This window comes from Capricornis sumatraensis, chromosome 8 (assembly GCF_032405125.1).
Source record: "Capricornis sumatraensis isolate serow.1 chromosome 8, serow.2, whole genome shotgun sequence".
Taxonomy (NCBI): domain Eukaryota; kingdom Metazoa; phylum Chordata; class Mammalia; order Artiodactyla; family Bovidae; genus Capricornis; species Capricornis sumatraensis.
Genome location: NC_091076.1, coordinates 85,829 through 107,905, shown reverse-complemented (window position 1 = coordinate 107,905; position 22,077 = coordinate 85,829). Strand labels below are relative to the sequence as shown.

Here is a 22,077-nt window from a genome sequence, read left to right as displayed (position 1 = left end):
GTGGAGCTGCTCTACCTGGAGCCCCTGGAGTGGCCCCCCTCCTGTGACAGCCCACAGCTGGCCCAGCTGTCTCCATCACATGCCAGCAGCGATGGGTCCCAGCTGCAGGCCAGCGGTGCCCCAGGCCCCTGCCGAGTGTGTGCTGCTCGGAGCCAGCCCGAGACAGAGGTTGTGCTGGAGGGACCTGGGGCGGAGGAGTTCTGCCCCTTCCTGGGCGCTGGTCCTGGACGGGACCAAGGACAAGGCCAGTGCTCAGACTAGCATGGAGGCAGTGTTTCAACACTAAGCTGCAGGTCTGACCTGGGAAGGGAACAACCCATTGCTGGACACAGAGGCTGGGAGCTGGGCTGAGCCTGTGTGCAGCTGAATACAGGTCTCCAAGCAGGGGGTGGTCTGCTGGTGCCCACATGTGGTGAGGGGAGCAGCGTGTCCAGCCCACACCCAGGTGTGAGGACAGAGAGCGTGCCATTAAGCCAGGCACAGCTGAGGGCACCGGCAGTGCTTCGTGCCCCAGGAAGGGACCTGATCCAGCGGCCGCCACGGACTGGGTCAGCCAGGCAGCACGCGCGCGTTGCCGCCCTGTTAAGGCCCCTCAGAGGGTTGCCCCTTCCCCTGCACAGGCGGGTGCACACACACGCACGCACGCGCGGCACAGACGCCTGGGGAAACGTCAGGTGATGTCAGTCCTGTGGACACAGCGCCGCCTGCCAGCCCCACCTAACGCCTGCGCCCACATCTGGCTCCAGGGCCGCAGAGGCAAGTGTCTGCTTCATGGGGACCATCGTGGCCTAAATGCTTGGCTCCGGCAGACCTCCTGGGCCTCTGCTGCACTGCCAGCGGCTGAATGAGAGCCTGCGGGCACCCGGGGGAGCCCCATCAAGCGCTGATTCCATTCTGAGGCCACGCGCACTCAGGAAGCTGGTCTGTAGCTCGGCCACGCTGCCCGCAGCCGCACGCAGGCAGGCCCTGGTGACCCCAGCTCCTCCGCGATCCCTCTCTTCTCTTCCTCAGGGACTTTGGTCTATCACAGTTCACCTGCTGCTATCTGCTTTTGGGGGAACTTGGGCTAACTCTCCACTGAGAACGGAGAGCAGCAGTTTGCCAGATGAAGGCGGCGGTGGGCGGTGGTGGGGTGGGGAGGGAGGCAGGTGCAGACGTGATGGGCCTCACTCACTTGCTCCACATGAGCAAGGGAACGGAAGCCTGACCGTTGACAAGAGCCTCCCTTTCAGGAGGGTGCCCGTCGGCTCCTCAGCACAGACACAGCTTGCCTGGCACCGACCGAGCTTTACTTCCCCAGCAGACGCCGTCCCACCCTGGAAGACCTGAGAGCCCAAGTCAGCTGTGCCAGCTGTGGGGCTCAGGCCTGGAGCAGACAGCAGGTGGAGCCTCGGCTGAGGCCGCGTGCCCCGTCCTCCCGGCTGGTCGGCTGGGAGAGCAGGGCCCTGCTCCGCACCCCACACCCCCACCTTCCTCGAGGAAGGCACGTGACAGAGACCATCAGAGGTGACCGAAGTGGCCCAGAGGCAAGACAAGCCAAGGACTGAGGGTGCCGGGCCCCCAGGCAATCCAGGAGCGCCCGGGCTCGGGCGCGTGACGCACAGTCCTTTGTGGTGAAGCTGCAGCCCAGGTCCTAAGTCCTGCCCACGCCCCGCACCCTGTGGTCCTCCCCAGCGAGGCCCACACCTGCCTTAGGCTTCTCTGCAGAACTGGCCCCATGGGAAGGGCACGAGGGGGCTGAGAGCAGACAGGGCTGAGCAGCAGGGAAGTGGCCTGTCCACGGGGGTCACTGGGGGCTCGGCTAGAGGCAGAGGCTTGAACTCAGGCCACAGGGAGCCTGGCTGCCACATGGAGGTGGGTGGGGGTCCAGGAGGGCATTGAGAAGGGGCGGGTACAGCCACTCGGCGGCACCAGTGGGGGGCGTGGCCGGCGGGGGGCAGCCCCGGCCATCTGCAGGGAGGGGGCCTGGGGAGGGGCTCATGGAGCTTCAGGGCCCATGGGTGTCCCAGAGCGGGGCCTGTGGGCTCGGGGCAGCTGTTCAACGTCTTCAGAAAGCCTCCCAGGAAGCTCGTGGGGCAGCGCGTGCGGCCCGTGCGGCCTACAGGCCTGACCTTTGTATCCGGCCTGCTGAGCAGGGAAAGCACACTCTGCGTCCTGCAGGGAGAGGGGCGTTGTGGGGCGAGGCACACACTGGGGCCGCCTTGGGTGGGGTCTGGGGGGGCGCCTACCTGGAGGCAGGGGGAGCCGAGTCCGTGACGGCCACAGCTCGGCTTCCAGAGAGGGGGCCCAGGTCCCTGCCTGGGCTGTGACCTCAACTGTCACGAGGCCCGCAGAGAGGGAGAAGTCAAGCCTGCTCCCCTGGTAGGAGATGCCAGAGACGCACACTCCAGAGACCCCCACTGGACACATGGGGTCGAAAGCCAGACCGGCCCTGGTGATCCTTGGGGGAAGGGAAGGCTCTGTGAGGGGGGCAGGGGGCAGCAGGCGACCGCCCTCTGCTGCCGCTGCACTCACCTGAACCCCGTGACCCCAAAGAGCACCGCCTGCAGGAAGCCCCCCATGCCTGTCAGGAAGTTCACAGCACCTGACCCGTCCGCATTCTCCGTCCACACCTGCAGGGGAGCAAGGCGGTCAGGGCAGGGCTGGGCGTGATGAGCATGGAGGTCCGGGCTGGGGCCAAGCTGACCTTGAAGGGCTCCGTGACGTTGGCGAAGCTCCTCTCCAGGAGGGCCCGTGCCCGCCCTGGGTCCTTCAGCTCCATCCAGCCCACCGCAAACATGCTCTGGGGTCAGAGGACATGCTGGCATGAGGCCCACAGCAGGGGGAGGGGATACTGAGGCCAGCGGGACAATGCCAAGGTGCTGTGAGGACCACCACCCCACGCCCCACATTCTCCTTACCCAGGTCATGGCGGGGCCGTGGGGGGACGTCACCGCCTCATAAATCTCCAGGTTTTGCCTGCGAACGTGGGGACTCAGGGGGAAGGGGACAGGGTACCCCAGGAGCACAACGTCTGCCTGCTTCACTTCCTCTCCTGGGGGGGAGGGCAAGGCGCTGCTGAAGGGGTGGGGGCGGGGCAGGGACTGCTCTGTTAGGAAGGGGGCGTCCAGGGTGGACACAAGGTCCTCTGGGAGGAGAGAAGAGCCTTGAAGGAGCTGCGAGTCCACTCACCAGGCTGGTACCCATCAAACTCAGGGTGAAAGTTCAGTTTCGGGTCAAAGGGCACCTTGATCTTATCAGCCACCACCAGCCACTGGTTGGGGACAGGATGCCCCAGGTCCTGGGCCAGGGCAGCAGCAAAGCGCAGGCTAGGAGCAGAGGTGGCAGGGCAGGGGTGAGGCAGGGGGAGGTGGGGGAAGGGGCAGGGGCAGGGGTGGGGGGGGAGGGGCAGGGGTGGGGGGAAGGGGGAGGGGGCAGGGGTGAGGGGGGAGGGGCAGGGGAGGGGGGAGGGGCAGGGGGCAGGGCTGAGGGGGAGGGGCAGGGGTGGGGGAGGGGGAGGGGCAGGGGAGGGGGAGGGGCAGGGGAGGGGGAGGGGCAGGGGCAGGGGTGGGGAAGGGAAAGGGGGCAGGGGTGAGGGGCAGGGGCAGGGGTGAGGGGGGAGGGGGAGGAAAAGGGGGCAGGGGTGAGGGGGGAGGGGCGGGGGTGAGGGGGGAGGGGCGGGGGTGAGGGGTGAGGGGCAGGGGAGGTGGGGGAGGGGCGGGGCAGGGGAGGTGGGGGAGGGGCGGGGCAGGGGCAGTGGGGGAAGGGAACAGGGTGAGGGGGCAGAGGTGAGGCAGGGGGAGGGGGCAGCCGCCACACTCCTTCCCCTTTGCGGTGGAGGCGGGGTGGGGTCTGACCTGTTCTGGACCAAGACGTTGGTGTACACAGAATTGTTGACCCCTGGGTGGTACTCATCAGGGGGCATGACTCCTGGGCATAGAAGGGCAAGATGGTACTTCACGGAGGGGCTTAGGCACCTGCCCCGGCCCAGTCGCCACTGTGGGGCTGGCGGTCACACGCGTCTGCCTGCCTGTCCACTTGTGACTGTCCAGGCTCCACGTCCCTTGCCCGTCACCCACACTCCCGCGACGGCCACGCTCTCACCCTTCAGGTGGTACTTCTCCTCCTCAGGGCTCCACTCTACACGGCTGCACCAAAACTCAGCCACAGCCCTGACCACATCCCAGCCGCCGGCCTCTCGGAAGAGCGCCAAGTCCTGAGGGGAGGGGGCATGTCAGAGGCCTGTGATTCTAGCTCCCATCGCTGACTGCGTTTCTCGCCAAGGCCCGGCCTTCTGCGCGCCCAGCAATGAAGGCCTGGCTCCGAGATGCTCCACAGGACTAGACCCAGACAGGCAGTCATGCGGCATGGAGGGTGGCCCTGGGGGGCACAGCGGCCCCTCACCTGGGTGGCGTGGTAGTACAGCTGGAAGGCCAGCACCACGGCCCCGTTGACGTGGATCTCCTGGGTCCCGTAGATGGCTTCAGGGCAGACCTCCAGGCCAGAGACCGCGCTCTCCCAGGCAAACTTGGCTCCCTGGGGGTTGCGGGATGGAGCAGACGACTGCGTTCCTGGGGGCCAGGGGTAGCCCGCCCCTTTCCCCTCGCTGCCAGCCTTCAGCCATGGAGGGCAGACAGAGGCGGGGGCTGCTGTGGGGCCCTGCAGGCTCGGAGTGCCCACGGTGTCCCCGCTGTGGGCCAGCTTGCTTCCGCCCGGCATCTGCTGTGTCCCTGCCCTGGGGCAGGGCAGCAAGGGGAGCCCTGCAGGGCCCTTCCGACTGTTGTTCCCACTGGCGCAGTACAGGCTGGGGGAGGAATCCAGGAAGTCCGGGTCCCACCCACAGAGGGGGCCTGGGGTGAGGGGTGAGGGCCTGAGAGGGGTGTGGGGCCTCAGGCCCTTTGGGGGCCCCTTACCTGGTAGCCCAGGCTGCGGGCGTTGTCCAGGGCCCCGCCGAGCGTCCGGATGCGGTACTGCAGGAGAGCCTTGGAGGCCTCGGGGTGGAGCAGCAGCAGCCCGGGGAGCACCCAGAGGTCCTGGAGCCGCGGCAGAGCCCCTGGTCTCTCGCCGCGGCCACAGCAGCCCCCTCCCCCAGCGCGCCCCTGGGTCTGTCCTGCCAATCCCACCGCCGCATCCCCCAAAGGCACTGCGTCTGGCGGGGCTCAGGCCAGAGTCTGGGTGTTGGGAGCGGACGGAGGGCTCCGCGGTCACCTGGTCCTGGCTGCCTCACCTTCCTCCGCCCCCCCTCCCCTCAGCAGCCCAGGGCTCTTTCCAGAGCACACTGCTGGCCGTGCCCTTCCTCAGGTAGAGTCTCCGTGGCTGCCTTGGTCTCTCTACAGTGACTGCTTCCCCAGAGGGGAGCACCCCTCGCCCCGGCCAGGTGTCCTGCAGCTGCGCAGCTCTGGGCCTCTGCACCTTCTGGTCTGACCCCTCCTCCTTCTGCGCCTCTGCTGCCCCAGCAGGCCTCCCTAGCCGCAGCCCCCTCCCCGGGCAGAGGCCCGCAGCGCGGACGGGGCGGCGCACCTGGTCCCAGAAGACGTGGCCCCAGTAGCACTCCCCACGGCTCCCGTTGGAGAGGCCCCCAGGGCTGAGGCCGTGGCAGTCGCGTGCTGGGGCCCCGGGCTGGGGCAGGGCGCTGAGCAGGTAGTAGAGGGCGCCACGCAGGGCCTGGCGCAGGGCGAGCGGCCCTTCTACATCCAGGCCACAGTCCGCCCAGAGCTGGGCCCAGGCCTGGGCGTGGGCCGTGTAGAGCGCGTGCCTGGCCTGCAGCTGCAGGGCCTCCGTGAGGCAGGCCTGGGCCTCAGCCTGGCTGCCACCCACCACCGTCAGGAACTCCCACGTCGCGTCCTCCTGCCCTTCTCCGAGGGTCAAGGCTGGGGGCACCGGCGTCCACAGCAGGTGCACCTCCTGCCGCGCACCCCCAGGCTGCTCGGGGCTGAGCGTGCGGCCGCACAGGTACCTGCAGGAGGGCAGCTGTGTCTCAGGGACCAGCCTCTCCTCTGGCCACCCAGCCGGCCCCCTGCCCCTCCTCACCGGGCTCCCTGGAAGTCAGGACCCAGATGCAGGTCCAGGTCCGGACTTTCTGGGGAAAAGGCTGACTGCAGCCGCACTGTGACGGGCCAGCTCCCCTTGGCCAGGCGGGTGATGGACACACTGAAGGCCAGGACATGAGGCAGTGTGCGGTGGGCATAGATTCGCTGGGAGGCGCGGAAGCTGGGGCCCTCCAGGGTGTGCAGGAAGGAGCCTGGGAAAGGGTGGAGAGGAAGACGGGGCAATTCTCACAACCGCCTGGGGCCACCGAGGACAGTTCCAAACCGCCGGCCTCTGTGGGCTGGGAATGAAGTCCCCCTCTCCCTTCAGTGAGGGAGCCCCCTCCAAGCCCCAGCTGTCCTGTTAGGGAAGCAACAGCTACATGGGGGCCGCCGGGCTCCTGCTCGTTTGGGAGGCCCGCTGGCTGGAAGCCTCACAAAGGCCTCTCAGAGCCTCCTTTTGCAGGATGCTGGCATCCTGAGTGAGGAGGTGCTGGGATGGGGCCTCTGTCTGGCCTTCTGCTCCCCGGGAACAATGGCGGGGGGTGGGGGTGGGTGGAGGGCAGCCAGGGGCTACCTGTGTTGGTGTCCAGAGTGTAGGTCTTGGTTAGCTGCTCTTCCGTCCCTGCAGGGGCCTCCAGCTGGACATTGAGGGGGCTGGGCAGAATGGCCCGGTGGGTATCCCCCAAAGCCCCATTGTACACACCGCTCACATGCAGTGTCTCATGATACACGCGTGTGCCCAAGTATGAGTTGGTCACGGTGGCCAAGAGCCGGGGGTCACTGGGCAGAGAATGGGCAGTGAACCTGGTGGCGTCCTTGCCAGCATCCTCCATGGAAGGTGACTCCGCGGAGGGGCCTGCAAAAGCGGGGGGCAGGGGCCCCACAGTGGGCTGGGCCTCTGTCTTCTGCAACTCCCAAAGCTCTCCTTGGAACTTGACTGATGGCCCCAGAGGTGGCGGGAGGGGCGTGTGCCCACCTGGGTGGCCCCGATTTTCTCAGGCCGCCCCAGGAAACACCCTCCCCCAGAAGATGCTCACCCCACCCCCCACCATTGATCCAGGGACCCAACGGAGGCCCCAGCTCCCACCTCAGGGCCGCGCCCCCACGAACCGGTCCTGCTGGCAGGAAGGGCGGAGCCTCAGCCCGCGGGCCTCACCCTCCTGGAGGCCAGTCGGTACAGGGCGGGGTGTGGCCAGCAGCTGGGGAAGGGGACGGGCAGGCGGGCCAGAGGCCCCGTCTCTGGGTCCGCAGCCCTGCCGCGTCCCTCGGCTCCAGCGGGCGCTGCCGCTCAGGCGCAGGGGAAGCAGCCAGCGGCGGCCGTGCCACCGGAAGGCCCCGCGGTCCCCGGCCCAGGGCCGCGCGGGGCGGGCCAGACGCGCGTCCCCGCCCCCGGGCGTGCGCGAGGAGGGGGCGAAGGGCGAGCCGGGCGCGTCTGGCGGCCCGGCCTGCGAGGCCGAGCGGAGGGAGGCCCAGCTCCAGCCGTGCCCCGAGGCTTCTCCAGCGTGGCTCTGACAGGGCTTTCGCCGGCCCCCCTCTCCGGCGGCCGGTTCCTTCCTCTCTCCCTGAGCGCCCTCCCCCAGGAGAGGTGGGGCCGGGGCTCTCCTCTGGAGCCCCGCCTGCCTTTGTCCCCGCCCCACTGGCTGGCTCTGCACCCCGCCTTCAGTCTCCATCTTCCGCATGTGCCCCCCTGCCTTCTGGAAGCTCCTGAGCTTCCTGGGCCTGTCTGGACCTTGTCTCTCTAACCCCGGCCTGACCCAAATGACTGTGCTGGGACCACTGGCCCAACCAGACAGTCAGATTTAGCCTGTGGCCTGAAACCTGGCTTTCCTACTCTTCCCCAGCACAAGCAATGGTGACCTCACCATCCCCCACCCAGGCCCCTCCATCCCCACTCCCAGGGCCCCCACCAGGCCCCCTTCCCGGCTCTCCCCATCCACAGGCACTGCCTCCTCTCAGACCAGGCCACCCTCCTGGGTCGGGGCAGGCCTGCTGTGGCCCCACAGCTCTTGCGAGCAGAGCCGCAGCCACTCTGAGAATAGTTAGGGTCTGCTCAAAGCCTGCAGCGGAGCCCACTTTACCGGCAGGAGAGCCGCCCAGGCCCCCCCCCCCCCCCAACACCTGCTACCTGGCTTCCCTGCTGCTTCTGCACCGTCCCAAGCCGGCTCCCTAGTATGGACTCAGTGTGTCCCCCCGACATCCATCGGTTGACTTCTGACCCCCACTGTGATGGTGTTTGTAGGGGGGCCTTTGGCACATAGGTCGAGAGCAGTTAAGAGTAGGGTTAGTGCCTTTATGCAGAAGAGATTCTGAGTGAACTCCTGGCGTGCTGCAGTCCATGGGGTCTCAAAGAGTTGGACACGACTGAGTGCCTGAACTGAACTGAACTGAAGAAGAGGCCTTAGAGCTCCCTCCTGCCCTGTGAGGACACGGCTGGAAGACAGCCATCTGCACCAAGAGGGTCCTCATCAGATACCGAATTGACTGCCACCTTGACCTTGGACATCCCAGCCTCCAGAACTGTGAGAAATACACTTCTGTTGTTGGTCAGCTTCCTGCTCTGCGGTGTCTTGTTACCAGCAGGCCGAGCCGCCGCGCGGCCTTTACACTTGCTGCCCCACTGCCTTTTCCTCAAGACATCCTTAGGCTGGCCCCTCACTTCCTTCCATTTTCAAGTGCCCTGTCTTCCCTAGATTGTCCCAGACTCCTTACAGGTAAGAGAAAACCCTTGGCTCCATCCCCCACGCCTTCTTTTCCTCCCTCCACAGCTGCCTAGAATGCCAGCTCCAGGAGGGCAAGGATGCTTTGTCTGTTTTGTGGAATGAATAACTGGATTTGAAAATGGGTTATGGAAGGAAGTCTGGGGGACATGAAGGGACCCAGAAGGCCCTTCTGACTAGGGCCTCAGAAGCTGGCGGAGTCCAGCAGCTTTGAGCAGAGAAGCTTTGAAGATTCGGGCTGTCTGCTGCTGGCCCTGCCGGTCAAGGCCAAGCCTCCCATCAGAGCTTCCAGAATCCAGCTGTTCCCCCAAGCTCACCCCGGAAATGGGGGCTGCGGCTCTGCCCCATTCAGATGGGCTGGGGAACAAAGGCGAGGGCATGAGCACCCGTGAGGATGCCTGGCTAAGTGCAGCAGGGAATGACAGGCCTGAATCCCAGGGAGAGTTTATTATCAGCACACGGGGCTCACACCACCGGTGCCATCTCAGCCCCGCTCAGAGCTCCGTCTCCACTCCCCTTAGTCTCTGAAGTCCTCAGCAACTGGACTCCTCTGGGCGCCTTCGGCCCCTGCTTGGTCCCCTGTGGCCAGAGCAGAGCGGCTGGGCTCTGGGTGCCTGTACTGAGTGGGGCAGCGTCCGCAAATGGGTCGTCTCCCGCTGAGCTCACCAGGCAGAGGCAACACGCAGTCGGTCACCCTGCAGTGGGAGGGCTGGAGGGTCCCAGGAGAGAAGCCTGGGTGGGGCAGCGGTGAGGGCTAGGGGAGGAGGCCCACTTCCCAGTGGGGAGGAAGAGACATAAGCTGTCCCCAGGGTGTGGGGGAAGGGATGTGTCCCGGGCCTGCCCCGGAGCAGGCGAGGGCCGTGTCTGTCTGAGTCTCCCACCTGCCTGCCCTGGGCCCCTCAGGCTCAAGGGTTGCCCAGAGCAGAGAACACCATCCTCTCGCCCTTGAAATGGGGAGGTCTACTCTGTACGGCTGACCAGATTCCTCCCTAGTTCTGGCCTTCAGAACCTCAGAGGGCACTGATGGACACTTTGGGGGGCTTGGGGTGGACGTCCAGCGCTGGGTGTGTGATGACTAGTCTTGGGTTTGCTGTCTCCACCGCTCGCAGCTCCTGCAGGGACTGCTCGCTCAGCTCCACAGAGGTCAGCCTGTAGCGATGTGCAGAGAGTGGCCGCGGGGTTGGTGAGGGAGGGGGCCTGCGGGTGCAGTGCTGGGGAGCAGCGGCAGGGGCAGTGCTGGCTGCTGGCCTGGGTTGTGCCAAAGGCACGCGGTCACAGGAGGTGACCAGTCGGGGACCGTCAGAGGGTGGGGAAGGGGCAGGGACTAGGGGCCAGAGCCTTCAGGGCACTAAGGGGCATTTAGGGTCACTGGTCCATATTATGGGCATGGGCGGCTGACAATGGGCATTTGGTCTAGTGGCGCGGTCCAGGCCCGGGGCCAGAGCCAGGGAGTTAGAGGGTGGGGCTCCAGGGCCTGAGTTACAGCGGGGTTGCCTCAGGAGGGCCCTGGGAGAGATTCCTCTTTAAGGTTTGGGCGAAGCCCCGGCACCCACCCCAGCCCAGGGCTGAGAGGCTGCGTTCCCAGCACCCTTCCCAGCCCTTGTCTCCACCTGAGGGTTTGCAGGCGGCATCCTGGGCACTTTAGGGTGGTGTACAAGCAGGTCAGCGCAGGTTCTGACAGCTGGCAGCCACTGAGATCCAGGGTGGTCAGTGCTGGGATCTGCTGGAGCTTGCCAACCATGTACTGGAGTGCTTCCTGCAGGCCTGGCTGCTGAACCCTAGGAGAGGGCTGACCTCAGGAGCTGCTGTGGGAGCCCCGGTCCCTCCCTCGGTCCCTCCCAGGCTGCTCCTCACCTGAGTGTCTGCACCCGGCACTGGGGCGAGGCCAGGCCCTCGCTCAGCACACGCAGGCCGGCCTCGCTGAGCCCATTGTGGAAGAGGCCCAGCTCTGCCAGGGCTGGGGCCTCCCTCAGGGCCTCAGAGAGATCTCTGCAGACCGAGTCGGAGAGTTTGCAGCGGGACAGCCTGTGGTCAAGAAGCACAGGAGTCCGCAGTGTGCGAGCTGCCTGCTCCCGGGGGGCTGAGGTTCGGTCCGCAGACTTGGCTCCACACCCGCCTCCCTGGGCGCCGCAGAGCTGCTCCTGTGCCGTCGCCACCCGCGTCCACACCTCGTGAGCACCCGCTGGATGGCACGCCCTTGTCTCTTAGGACATTCTCCACGAGCTTGCTCTCAACGTGTCTAACTCCATATAGTTATCCAGCAAGTACAGGGGACCGAGCTTATTTAGTCCCTAACAGTTGGGCAGTGTGTCATTTCTGCTTTTCTTTACCATTATGAATAATGCTGTGACGGACATCTCTATGCAGCTGGTTTGGCAGACTTGATGGGCTCCCGATGTTTATGCCGAGTTAAGCTGCCATGTCAGCACTGGCACGTGGCTGTATCTAATTCACCACACCTGACCAGTACTGATTAGTGGGATGTACCTTACGCTGTGCTTACTGGGTGGTAGTGAAGAGTAATTGAAAAGGTCACATACTAAGTACTGCCTCAGTAATTCTCACATCAACCTTCTGAGGTGGAAGCCACAGGCGCCATTCCCCGGGAGAAGACTGAAGCTCAGACAGACTGGCGTCAGAGCCTGTGCCCTGAACACCTTCCACAACTACTTCTGAGATCCAGAAGGACCACCCAGCAGTGTCCAGTAGCCCTTAGCAGCCTTCCCGGGGAAGGGAAATGACAGTCTGGCCTTTATCCCTCTTCCAGAAGCTCAGCGTGCTCTGCTCCCTGCCCACGCAGGGGCCAAACCCTCTGTTCTAACTAGCACCCACGCGCTTCCCTCCTCTGTCCCGTGTGGGCAGAGCCTGCTGGTCCTGCCGGGGGACCACAGGCTCTCAGCCTGTCTCAGCGCCCCCTCGGTCAGCCATCCCCAGACAGGGCGACACCTCTGCCCCTGCCCAGGGTATCGTGCTTGGTGTCCTTCCCAGGGGAAGGGCTGGGATTCGTCCACTTACGTCAGGCTGTTCAGACCACACTGTCGGTCGACCATGGCCTCACAGAGCGGGCGCAGGGGGGAGCCTGGGGCTTTTCTCGCGGTGGCTCGAGAGCTGTGAAGAGAGAAGGGAAGGTGAAGGCCCCGCCCCTCCCGGCCCCTCCTTCCTCCGGTTCCGAGACATTGGAGCTGCTTCTGCCCTAACCCTCAAGCTGGGCCAGGACCCCCTCCCTCTTCATCCCGAACCCAGAGTGAAACCACTTATCTGTGACCTCCTCCACCTCCCCACTGAAGCTGTCTGTGTGCGTCCCGTGGGACAGGCGGGTCCGTCCTTGCACCTGCAGTGGGCGTCCCCAGCCCCACCCCCTGTCAACATCCTGACATTCATTGTCCCAACAGATGCTGAGCACCTGAGTCAGGTGCTGGGGTGGAATCAAGCGCACAGAAACAATGGCACGGGCTTCGCCCAGCAGGCGAGGGTCTCGTGGAGGAGAGGGGTACGGGCAGATGTCCTGGCACACAGTAGCCAGTGGGGGCACGTCTGAGGCCAAACGGCCGCAGACTGGGGAGGAGAGTTTGGAGAGGCTTTGAGGATAGGCAGTGCCCTGGGTGGAAGGAATGGCAGGAGCAAAGGCTCAGAGCACAGTGCACGTGGCGCATTCCAGAAAGCATTACGAGAAAGCCTCGTGTCGGTGGTGGGAGAGGGAGGCTCGCCTTGGACGTGGATGCTAGGGTGGGGAGCATGGTGAAGGCACCCTGGGGAAGAAGACGGACATTGGGAGCTGCCGTGAGGAGGTAAGAAAGACCAGCCGTGAAGTCGTGCCTGTCCTCTGGGGAGCAGGCGTCAGGCCTGGACATGCTCCCCAGGCCCAGGTGGACATAAGATGCTCTGGCACCCATGCCCCACACAGAGGGCCCGCAGAAGAGGGCAGCCCTGCCCTGGAGACTCACGAGCTGCCACCCAGGCTGCCCTGCAGACGCTTCATCAGGCTCCTCTTCTTCTTCTCCTGCGCAGCGGCCAGTCTGCAGCTGACCAGCCGCAGCGCCTGCCCGGCCGGGCAGCACCGCACGCAGTAGCTCAGGACGGCCAGGTCCATTCTGCCGAAGTGCACTCGCTCCAGCACCAGCTCAGGGAGGCCGCGGAGGGCCTGGTGCACGAACGCGTCCTCCTGGGTCTCGTACAGGCAGTAGAGCAGCTCCAGCGGGGACTCGAGCTCCTCGCCCTCCTCCTCCTCTGACTCCTCAGCGCCCTGGGGCGCCAGGATCTCCTCCGTCCCCTCTGGCGCCGCCCTGGGGCGGCCCTGGCCCTGGTCCTGCACCCACCTCAGGACCTGCTGCCTCACGCGCTCTGAAGCTGTGCAGCCGAAGTGGCGCTCGATCTCACACATCCTCTCTGTGCTCAGCAGCCCGAAGAGGAAGCGCGTGGTGAGCTTGAGGTGGCCGCGCAGCGCCGGGTCCCCCTGCAGAAGTGCCTCTATGCCGCCAGCAGCTGCCCTGGGAGCCCCTTCGTCCTCCAGCAGGTAGGACAGAGCAGCTAAGAATTCCTGGAAGCTCTGATCAATGAACTGGTAGGTGACCTCTGTCTCCAGCACGCCTGGCATCTCCTTCTTGCTGAGAAACTGCGTCTGCACCTTGGCGCCACAGAGCTGCAGGCGCTCCAGGTCCTCCTCCGAGAACCACGCCCTGCCCCCGAGGACACCGTCGCGGGCCAGGCGGCACAGCTTGCGCAGCTCTCTCTGCAGCTGGGCCCCGTCAGCCGCGGGCGCCGATCTCAGGACGCTGGCCACGAAGAGCAAGTACACGGACGTGGTGGTCTTGGAAGCGCGCCACAGGTCCTGGCCGCGCTGGAGCTGCTGGCGCAGCACGGCGCACACGATCCAGCACACGGCGGGCACGAAGCACAAGGAGAAGAGCATCTCGTTCTCCTTCACCGAGCGGTAGGCGTGCTCCGCCTTCCACTCGTCCTGGAAAAACTTGTAGAAGTACTTCTTCCTGTCCTTGTCTGAGAAGCCGCACACCTCTGCGCACTGCGGTGAGCACAGGCGGGCCTGCAGCCTCCCGGGGGCGGCGGCTCTCCTGGTCACTAGCAGGCGCGCCGCGGGCAGCAGCTCCTTGCTCAGCAGGCTCCCCAGCACCCGCGCGCCGCTCGCGGCCTCGTGGGGGTTTCTGCAGGGCGCGGCCTCGGCCGGCTCCGGTGCCAACATTTCGTCTGCGCCGTCCAGGATGAACAGCAGCCTCTCCGACTGCGCCAGCATCTGCTGCACCGGCGCCTCGCGGTCGGGGCACTGGTCTAGGATCAGGTCGGCCAGGCTGCACGTGCCCGGTCGCTCCAGCAGCTCGCGGCAAGACAGGAAGAAGGCAAAGTCCACGTGGCTGTGGTACAGCTTGCCGGCCGCCCAGTCATACAGGATCTTCCTGGCCGCCATGGTCTTGCCGATGCCCGCCGGGCCCTGCAGCGCCACGGTCAGCCGTCTCTCGCCCTCCTCGTCGCGGCCGAACAGGCGGTTGAAGGTGTGGGTGTCTGAGCGCCGGGCGCGCTCGGCCTCCGGCTCCTCGGCGATGAGCAGCTTGGTGAAGCGCTTGCTGATCTTCACTGAGCGGGCGTCCCGCTCCTTCACCTTGGCGTGCTGCCGCAGCACGTGCTCCCGGTACTTCTTCTTGTACTCTGCGGGGAGGGGGCGCCGGACGCGGGGCAGGGCAACAGGGGCCGGGGGGCGCCGTGTCAGTGCCCTCCCTGGCGGGCTCCGGCCTCACTTTCCCCTGTTGCCTCACAACCCCCTCTCCGCGCTCCTCCCCGGGGCCAGCCGTGCGGACCCTCCGAGTGACTGAGGACACCCGAAGTGTCCGGACGGCTCGGGGCCTGCGCTTTCCGCCGAGAGAGACCTACCGGAGACGGAGAGCTGCGCCGGGGAGCTGGGGCCGAGACCTGGAAGGGAGAGTGCGGTGGGTCCCGCGGACCGGGCGGGGTGTGGAAGGGAGCGTCAGGGCTCGGGGCCCCGGGGCACGCGGATGCTCTTTGGGGGAAGCCGAAGGGACCTGCCCGGGCGGGAGAGGCCGAGGTGAAGCCCCACCCGGCACTCACTCTGCAGCCGACGCTCCTTGAGCCGCGCCGCCACGTCGCGCACGTCTGCCCTCTGCAGGGTTTTCTGGGCCACGTCCAGCGCGCGTTCCGGCCCGTAGAAGTGGACCAGCAGCTCCACGAGGTCCAAGGCGTCTGCGCCCTCCAGCCGCCCCCACGGGATGTTGCGACCGTCCACCCGCTGGTCCCGCAGTTTGTGGCGGAAGCGCTTCAGGTGCTCTTGGCTCAGGTCTTCCAGTGCGCCCAGGAGCAGCTCGCGGGCAGCGGCAGCGCGGGGCTCCATGCTGGGGGCGGGTGCACGCGGTCAGCAGGGTCCCGCGCCCCCGTGACCCCGGCCTCTCGCCGTCGTGTCCGACCGCAGCCCCGGGCGCCCACGAGCAGCAGGGGTTTTGACGCGCCCCCATCTATCCAGGTGGCTCCAGGCCAACGCTTGAAAGAGCGCTCTACCGGAAGGGTCGTCCTCTCCTCCCAGGCCCGCGACCGGGGACTTTCCTCCAGGGCTTTCCAAGGCTTTCACGCCGCCGACCGCATCGCCGCCGACCGCATCGCGGTCTGGCGGCGAAACGGAGTTACTCCCAGGCGGGCACTGGCCGCCGCTGACCCCAGCGTTAGGCGGCGCCTTCCTACTCCGCACCCCCCTTTCTGCTCAAGCCTTCTGGGCGTCCGTGTCACATGTCCCGGCTAAGATGTGTCTGTAAGGGCCTGTGTTCTCCCTTTTCCTTGCTTCCCTCCCATTCTCTTCCCCAGGAGCCTGGAGCAGACTCACCACCGGGCCCTCACAGTGCTCCTGAATTCCCCAGGACACCCGTGGCCACTGCACCCTTTCGTGGCGACTAGCCTGAGGGCCTTGCGCCAGTCATTGAGACTGAGCTTCTGGTGGGGGACAGACCCTACAGGTGCCCTCTGAGGGGATGGAGTCCCCAGCACCCGGAGCCTGGGGTGCAGTCGGGGAGGGATGTGTCCGCAGGGTGCCAGGTGGAGGACCCAGAGAGCTGAAGCCAAGGGGCCTCTCAGAAAGCCAGCACTCACCTGGAGCAGGAGGCCTCCAGCTGGTCTGCAGTCGAGCTCTAGGTCTAGCACTCAGGCGCGGAGGGGGGGATCCGGGAGCCTGTCTGGGGTCAAGTCCTAGGGGGATTTCCAGCCCTGCCCATACCCCAGACCAGAGTGTCCCAGCTCAGCCAGCTCTGCGGTGCCCGTCCAACAGCCACCAAGCTCTCAAACTCAGGGACTGTGGCACATGCTTACAACCAGCCTTTAAGAGCTCTGCTTGGTGACCTTTGAGTTTTTACTGTTCCTTCACTCAGTTCACGTGCTCTGAGAACCTGCAGGGTGTGGCATCAAGGCAGGCTGTGAGCAGGAAACGGCAGAGCAAGGCGGGCTGCATGGAGGAGGCAGCCAGCTCAGAACGAGACCTTAAACTTTAAGGCCTCAAGATCACGGTTAGTTCCTGAAGGTAGGGGAGAGCCAGGGCTTCCTAGGCGGAGGGACAGAGGAGGGACTTGCATGGGTTTTTGGGGGAAGGAAGGCTGTCACCTGGGAGCGATGAGATAATGGGACTGGGAAGAGCCCTGTGGCCTCCCAGACCTGGCTTGAGGAGGTTGGCGGCAAGAGGTTTGAGTGAGCGTGTGACCACGTGGGACCCACGCGTGTGGGCCTCTACTGACAGCGTCTACCTGTGTGAAACATGGGTGTGTGTGTGTGTGTGTGTGTGTCTGCGTCTGTCTGTGTGACCGTCTTCATACTGTGTTTGTGTGAATGTATCTGTGGTGGGCTAAATAGTAGTCCCCAAAGATATCGGATCCTGGTGCCTGGGTCATCCGTCAAAAGGGACTTTGCAGGTGTGGTTAGATCAAGATCCTGAGATGGGTCACCACAAGTGTCATGGGATGGAGACAGAGGGGGGTTGGCACAGAAGGCGGTGTGGCGCTATGGTGAGGTGCCAGGCTGCTGGCTTTGAGGGCAGAAGAAGGGGCCACGAGCCAAGGAGTGCAGGCGACACAGCCCTAGAAGCTGGAGATGCTACTGGGAGAGGAAGACATTCTCCCCCAGAGCCTCCGGAGTGAGTGCAGCTGAGCCAGCCCTGACCTCAGCCAAGTGAAGCTTGCTTTGGACTTCTGCCCTCTGAACCTGGAAGAGAATGAATACGTGTTGTTTTTGGCACCCAGGTTTGCAGGAACGGCTCAGGGTCTCCCTGAGCGCGCATTTCTGTGAGAGGGTCTCTGCAGAAAGAGGGGCCCTAGCATTGTCACAGCCTCTCAGGCTCCACAAGCCGCCCCCTGTTCAGTCCTGCTGCCTTCAGGCCTTGGGAGCTGCCCTGGGGAGGGACCCAGAGTTCTGGAGCCTCTGTTCTGCTGCCCTTCCCCAGGAGGAAAGCGTCCACAGAGATGCCCCTTCTACTTATGAGTTTTGTTTCTGTGTGAGACAAATAAAACCCCACCTGTCCCCGAGGAAGTCTAAGGGGGAAGAAAGGGAAGGCTCTGTTTATCCACACTCAGGCCTACCCAGAGTCGCCCCCTCACTCCCTTCTGCTCCCAGCTCCTGCTGTGTGCCCCCCACACAGGCAGCCTCCTGGGCACAGGCAGGGTGGGTGAGGAGAGAGCCTGGAGGAGGCAGTGTCGGCACACACCCTGCTGGGAGGGCACCGTTTGTTCCCACAGAACCCCGAGAGGGTGGAGCAGAGCGCCTGCCTGCTGTGCGGAAGCAGCCCCCTAGGGCCAGGCCCAGAGCAGGGACAAGACCTTCCTTCCACACCACAGTGTGGGCAGTATCCAGCAAAGCAGAGGAGTGGGCAGGGTCTCTTTGGAGTTGAGTCCTGGAGACAAGCCCTGAGCTGCCAGAGGGACCACTGTGAGCCCTGGGGGAGATCCCAGATGGTTCAAATCGCTGGCCCCTCTCAGCCCATCTGACATGCTGGGATTCTGCAGAGGGGGCTCTGCCAGGGAAAGCAACAGCCTAGACCACAAAAGCAGATGGTTTAGAGCTCAGCTGTGGACAGAATCTGGCCCTACACAACTGTTGGGCGTCTCGGGGCCCCTGGCCACAGCCCTGGTCCCGAAGACCCTATGTGGCCCCAACCGGTCCCCTTCCTGACCCCTGCTTGAGCCCCTTCCTGACCCTCTCCCAACCCTAAAGGGAACCAGGCCCGAATATTCATTAGAAGGGCTGATCCTGAGGCTGAAGCTCCAATATTTTGACCACCTGATGTGAATACCTGACTCACTGGAAAAGACCCTGATGCTGGGAAAGATTGAAGGCAGGAGAAGGGGACAACAGAGGATGAGACGGTTGGATGGCATCTCCGACTCGATGGACTTGAGTTTGAGCAAGCTCCAGGAGTTGATGATGGACAGGGAGGCCTGGCATGCTGCGGTCCATGGGCTCGCAAAGAGTCGGACACGTCTGAGCGGCTGAACTGACTGACCTCCTCCTGGGACCCCTCACAGAGCTGCTGCACAGACAGACGCCACACACAGGCCACGGCTGTTTGTCCTAACTGCGCATTCACTCGCTCCTCTTCACAGTACGGACTCTAGAAAAAGCAAGTTCTCTGCAAATGAGCCATCTCCCTGTCATTGTTTTAGACGGACTCTAGAAAAAGCAAGTTCTCTGCAAATGAGCCATCTCCCTGTCATTGTTTTAGACGGACTCTAGAAAAAGCAAGTTCTCTGCAAATGAGCCATCTCCCTGTCATTGTTTTAGACGGACTCTAGAAAAAGCAAGTTCTCTGCAAATGAGCCATCTCCCTGTCATTGTTTTAGACGGACTCTAGAAAAAGCAAGTTCTCTGCAAATGAGCCATCTCCCTGTCATTGTTTTAGACGGACTACCTGCGCTCAAACCCTGGCCCCACAATCCAGTAGCTGGATGACCTTGGACAAGTTACTTAACCTCTGGGCCTCCATCTCCTCTGCAGAATGGCACGGTGCTGGCACTTCAGTGTCAAGGGCTGAGAGGGCCAAGCTGTACGGAATGTGTCTGCCACATTCTAGGTGTCTTATTATCATCACTTACGTTCTGTGGATGACCTCTCACCATGAAGTTATGTTTCCTGGGGTCACCAAGAATGTCCGTATCTCAAAGCTCCAGTTCTGATTCCACTGTACCTCCCCCCAGCACTTAACGGCTGACCATGAACTTGTCCTCAAAATGGCCTTTTCCTTTTGTCAAAGGCGGAAAGACAGCCTTGGGGCCCAGGCAGCGTCTGCCACAGCTGGCCTGTGAGGGGCCCTGGGGCCTGTGCTGTGAGGATGCCAAGGCCAGCCTGTCTCCTGAGATGGACTCTCCCTCAGTGGACTCTGTGCCCCATAAACTCTCAGCACCTGCTGATAACAGCCCTGGAAGAGTCTTTGATAACAGGAACCAAGGTTTCCGGGAATCTTTGCCACGATGTGAGATGTGGAAGGAGGGGTATGAGGAGGAGAAGAAGGGGAGGAGAAGGGGATGACAGAGGATGAGGTGGTTGGATGGCATCACCAACTCGGTGGACATGAGTTTGAGCAAGCTCCAGGAGTTGGTGATGGACAGGGAGGCCTGGCGTGCTGCAGTCCATGGGGTCGCAAGGAGTCAGACATGACTGAGTGACTGAACTGAATGAAGGGAGGTTGGGTATTGTCACCCTGCTTCTTTAACTTACATGCAGAGCACATCATGAGAAATGCTGGGCTGGATGAGTTATAAGCTGGAATCAAGTTTGCTGGGAGAAATATCAGTAACCTCAGATATGTGGATGATACCACTCTAATGGCAGAAAGTGAAGAGGAACTAAAGAACCTCTTGATGACATTAAGGGAGGAGAGTGAAAAAGCTGGCTTAAAACTCAACATTCAAATAACTAAGATCATGGCGTCAAGCCAGGTGTCACTCATGGGGCCATTCCCAGCTGGAGGAAGTATGGGCCACATTTCTAGCCTAAAGTCCATCACCAAAGATTGTTCTCCCAAGACCTGTGGTCTGACCACAGCATGCCCTGACCTTGAGAGTGTTTCAGGGACCAGCATGGCTCAAGTCTAGCGAATTTCCATCAAAATCCAGCAGCTGATGGTGCTGGTGCTGCTGTTCCTGGCTCAGGAGAGGATGGTTTCAGTTCAAGGTGCAGCAGACAATTGGATTTCAGTCCGAAGTCCCTACAGATCCCAACAGAACTCTCCTGAAGCTGGATAGCCTCACAGCTCAAGCTCACAGCCACATCCAGAATCATCAGGGTGGTGCTGGGGGCCTCCAAACCCAGTGTCCCTCTGGGCCTCACCTCCTCCGAGGGCCCCGTCACAGCAGGGTCTTCCTTGAAGAGACCCCCGGAGCCTCTCCTTCTGCCTGAAGTCCGGTGCTCGGGGCGGAGGCTGACAGTCCTGTCTCCTCTCTCTGCGTCCCCTACCCGCTGTCCGCGCGCATCACTCCCTCTCCTCCCGCCCCCTGTGGCCCCCCGGCACTGTAACAGCCATGTCGCCCCGGGGATCACAGATGGACCAGAGGAGGCAGACCTGCCAGCTGCGGGCCCAAGGCCCAAGCTGCCTTCTCCTGCACCCTCGCGATCGGTTCAGCGCCGCCCTGTGGGGTCTGAGTGCCCGAGACATCCATGGCACAGCGTCTCGGCCAGTTCGAGGGGAGAGGAAGCTGCCCGGCACGCGGAGCCAAGTGCTGCTGGTGGGGGGAGCAGACGAGCTGGCGCAGCCTTTGGTCTTGCCCCCTCCCAGCCCCGCGTCCTGTGTGGCCGTGGGCACAGGGCCTGGAGGTCAGGAGTGATGCGCTTGCGAGGATGGAAACAGCTCTCTGAGAGCAGAGGACCGGGAGGAGAGAAGGAGCCTGGCTGGGGGACGCCCAGCTCCGAGCCTGCCTCCCAAGCCCTTGCTGAGTGGGAGCCCCTCCCCTGTGGGTTTTGGTCCCACGTGGCCCCAAGCAGCATCCCTGATGCTCAGAGACCCATCTCCGAGGCAGTTCCTGCTCAGACTCCTTTCTGACGCCTGTGTCCCAAGCAAGGCCCTCCGCTGCTTTGTCTCCTGTAAAGAGCAGACCCAGCCCCCTGCACCCTGGTACAGTGCCTAGGAATGCCCTTTTCTTCTCCCCCAGACCCCAGGATCCTGGCCAAATACTTCACCCTTGGGAACCTTAGCTATGCAGAGAAGCCAAGGAGAGGGGCTTACAGGGATCCTTAAAACAAGTCAAATGAGTATTATTCAGCCTTCAGAAGGAAGGGAATCCACGCCACAGTGTGGATGGACCTTGAGGACAACATGCTCAGAGGAGTCAGCCAGTCACCAAACAACACATCCTGTCTGACTCCACTCACACAAGGACCCTGGAGGGGTCAGACTCACCGACACAGGAAGTAGACGGTGGGCCAGGGGCTGCAGGAGGGCAGCGGAGGGGAGTGAGTGCTTCCGGGGACAGAGTGTCCCTCTGGGAGGGGGAGCAGGTCCCGGAGGCGGACGGTGCTGCCGGCTGCCCCACAGTGTGAACGGGCGCGGCCGAGACGGTCAGCTTTCCGTGTGTTTCACCACAGTTAAGAAAAGGACAAAGTCTCGCTTCGATAATCTGATTAATGATCAGCTCCAGTGATCTCCCCGGGTTGGAAACCAGGCCTCTGTTTAGCCGGAAGGGCTGCTGGCAGGACCTTGGCACTAGCAGTGCCGCCCGGGGAGCACCAGGGCCCTGAAGTCTGATCAGGCTTGAGGGGCTGCTGAGTGCCCGCCTCATGACCTCCTCCCTCTGGGAACTGGTCTTGTAAGAACACTGAGATCCCCTGGTTGTCTTGCTGCAGCTGTGGGGGCCTCCCACCATCATGGAGTCCAGGCCTTTGGCCACAGCCCCACTTCCGAGGAGGGAAGGGCAGCCCCTTCTCTGACAGACCCCCAGGTTCATGCTGGTCTCTGCTTGTGTGTGTGTGTGGGTGTCTTGCTCCTCAGCCCCTCCATAGGTGGGGCTTGGTGGACGATCATGGATGAGGTTCTTCTTCCAAAGGTGGTCTGGAGTCATCAGGTGGATGAGGGGCACCATCCGGATTCTTGGGAGGCTCAGGGAGGACCGGATGGCTGGCAAGTGTCCTGAGCCAGGGGGCACAGAGACGGGGCTGCCCTCTGCATGAAGCTCTTCTTTGGGAGGGGGTCCCTGAGAGTCCCTGTTGTCTCTCAGGGCTGGGGACTCTCCTGGCCGTGAAGGCCACAGAGGGACGGGAACAGGGAAGCCCCTGGGGCCTTGCTGCTGCAGTGGGGAGCCCCTCGCAGGCTCCAGCTCCTCTCTCAGATCAGCGAGGGGCCTTCGTCCCTGACCGCCGCCCCTGCCCGTGGC

The 22,077-nt window shown here is 63.7% G+C and overlaps 2 protein-coding genes across 6 annotated transcripts; both read right to left on the bottom strand.

Annotated features, from left to right (window-relative positions):
* Positions 1–1,286: 1,286 nt before the first annotated feature.
* On the bottom strand, positions 1,287–7,150 carry PGGHG (protein-glucosylgalactosylhydroxylysine glucosidase). The gene is made up of 14 exons (XM_068978011.1): positions 7,096–7,150; positions 6,583–6,864; positions 6,010–6,220; positions 5,500–5,935; positions 4,893–5,012; positions 4,384–4,515; positions 4,084–4,195; positions 3,837–3,909; positions 3,172–3,308; positions 2,901–3,034; positions 2,687–2,782; positions 2,515–2,612; positions 2,229–2,440; positions 1,287–2,154 (listed from the first exon to the last, which is right to left on the bottom strand). The coding sequence occupies exons 2-14, from the start codon at positions 6,839–6,841 to the stop codon at positions 2,099–2,101; spliced, it is 2,076 nt and encodes a 691-aa protein (XP_068834112.1). The 5' UTR covers positions 6,842–6,864; positions 7,096–7,150; the 3' UTR covers positions 1,287–2,098.
* Positions 7,151–9,220: 2,070 nt separating this feature from the next.
* Positions 9,221–21,217, bottom strand: NLRP6 (NLR family pyrin domain containing 6). Of its 5 annotated transcripts, XM_068976587.1 has the most exons (9): positions 21,108–21,217; positions 15,827–16,924; positions 14,801–15,081; positions 14,606–14,644; positions 12,670–14,383; positions 11,741–11,833; positions 10,580–10,750; positions 10,336–10,503; positions 9,221–9,874 (listed from the first exon to the last, which is right to left on the bottom strand). In XM_068976587.1, the coding sequence occupies exons 3-9, from the start codon at positions 15,078–15,080 to the stop codon at positions 9,736–9,738; spliced, it is 2,604 nt and encodes an 867-aa protein (XP_068832688.1). In that variant the 5' UTR covers position 15,081; positions 15,827–16,924; positions 21,108–21,217; the 3' UTR covers positions 9,221–9,735. The 5 variants fall into 5 exon arrangements, 3 of the variants coding, with proteins under 3 accessions (XP_068832688.1, XP_068832690.1, XP_068832687.1); XM_068976589.1 differs by lacking the exon at positions 21,108–21,217 and having other exon boundaries at positions 14,801–15,349; positions 15,827–17,941; XM_068976586.1 differs by lacking the exon at positions 21,108–21,217 and having other exon boundaries at positions 15,827–17,941.
* Between the last annotated feature and the right edge of the window lie 860 nt (positions 21,218–22,077).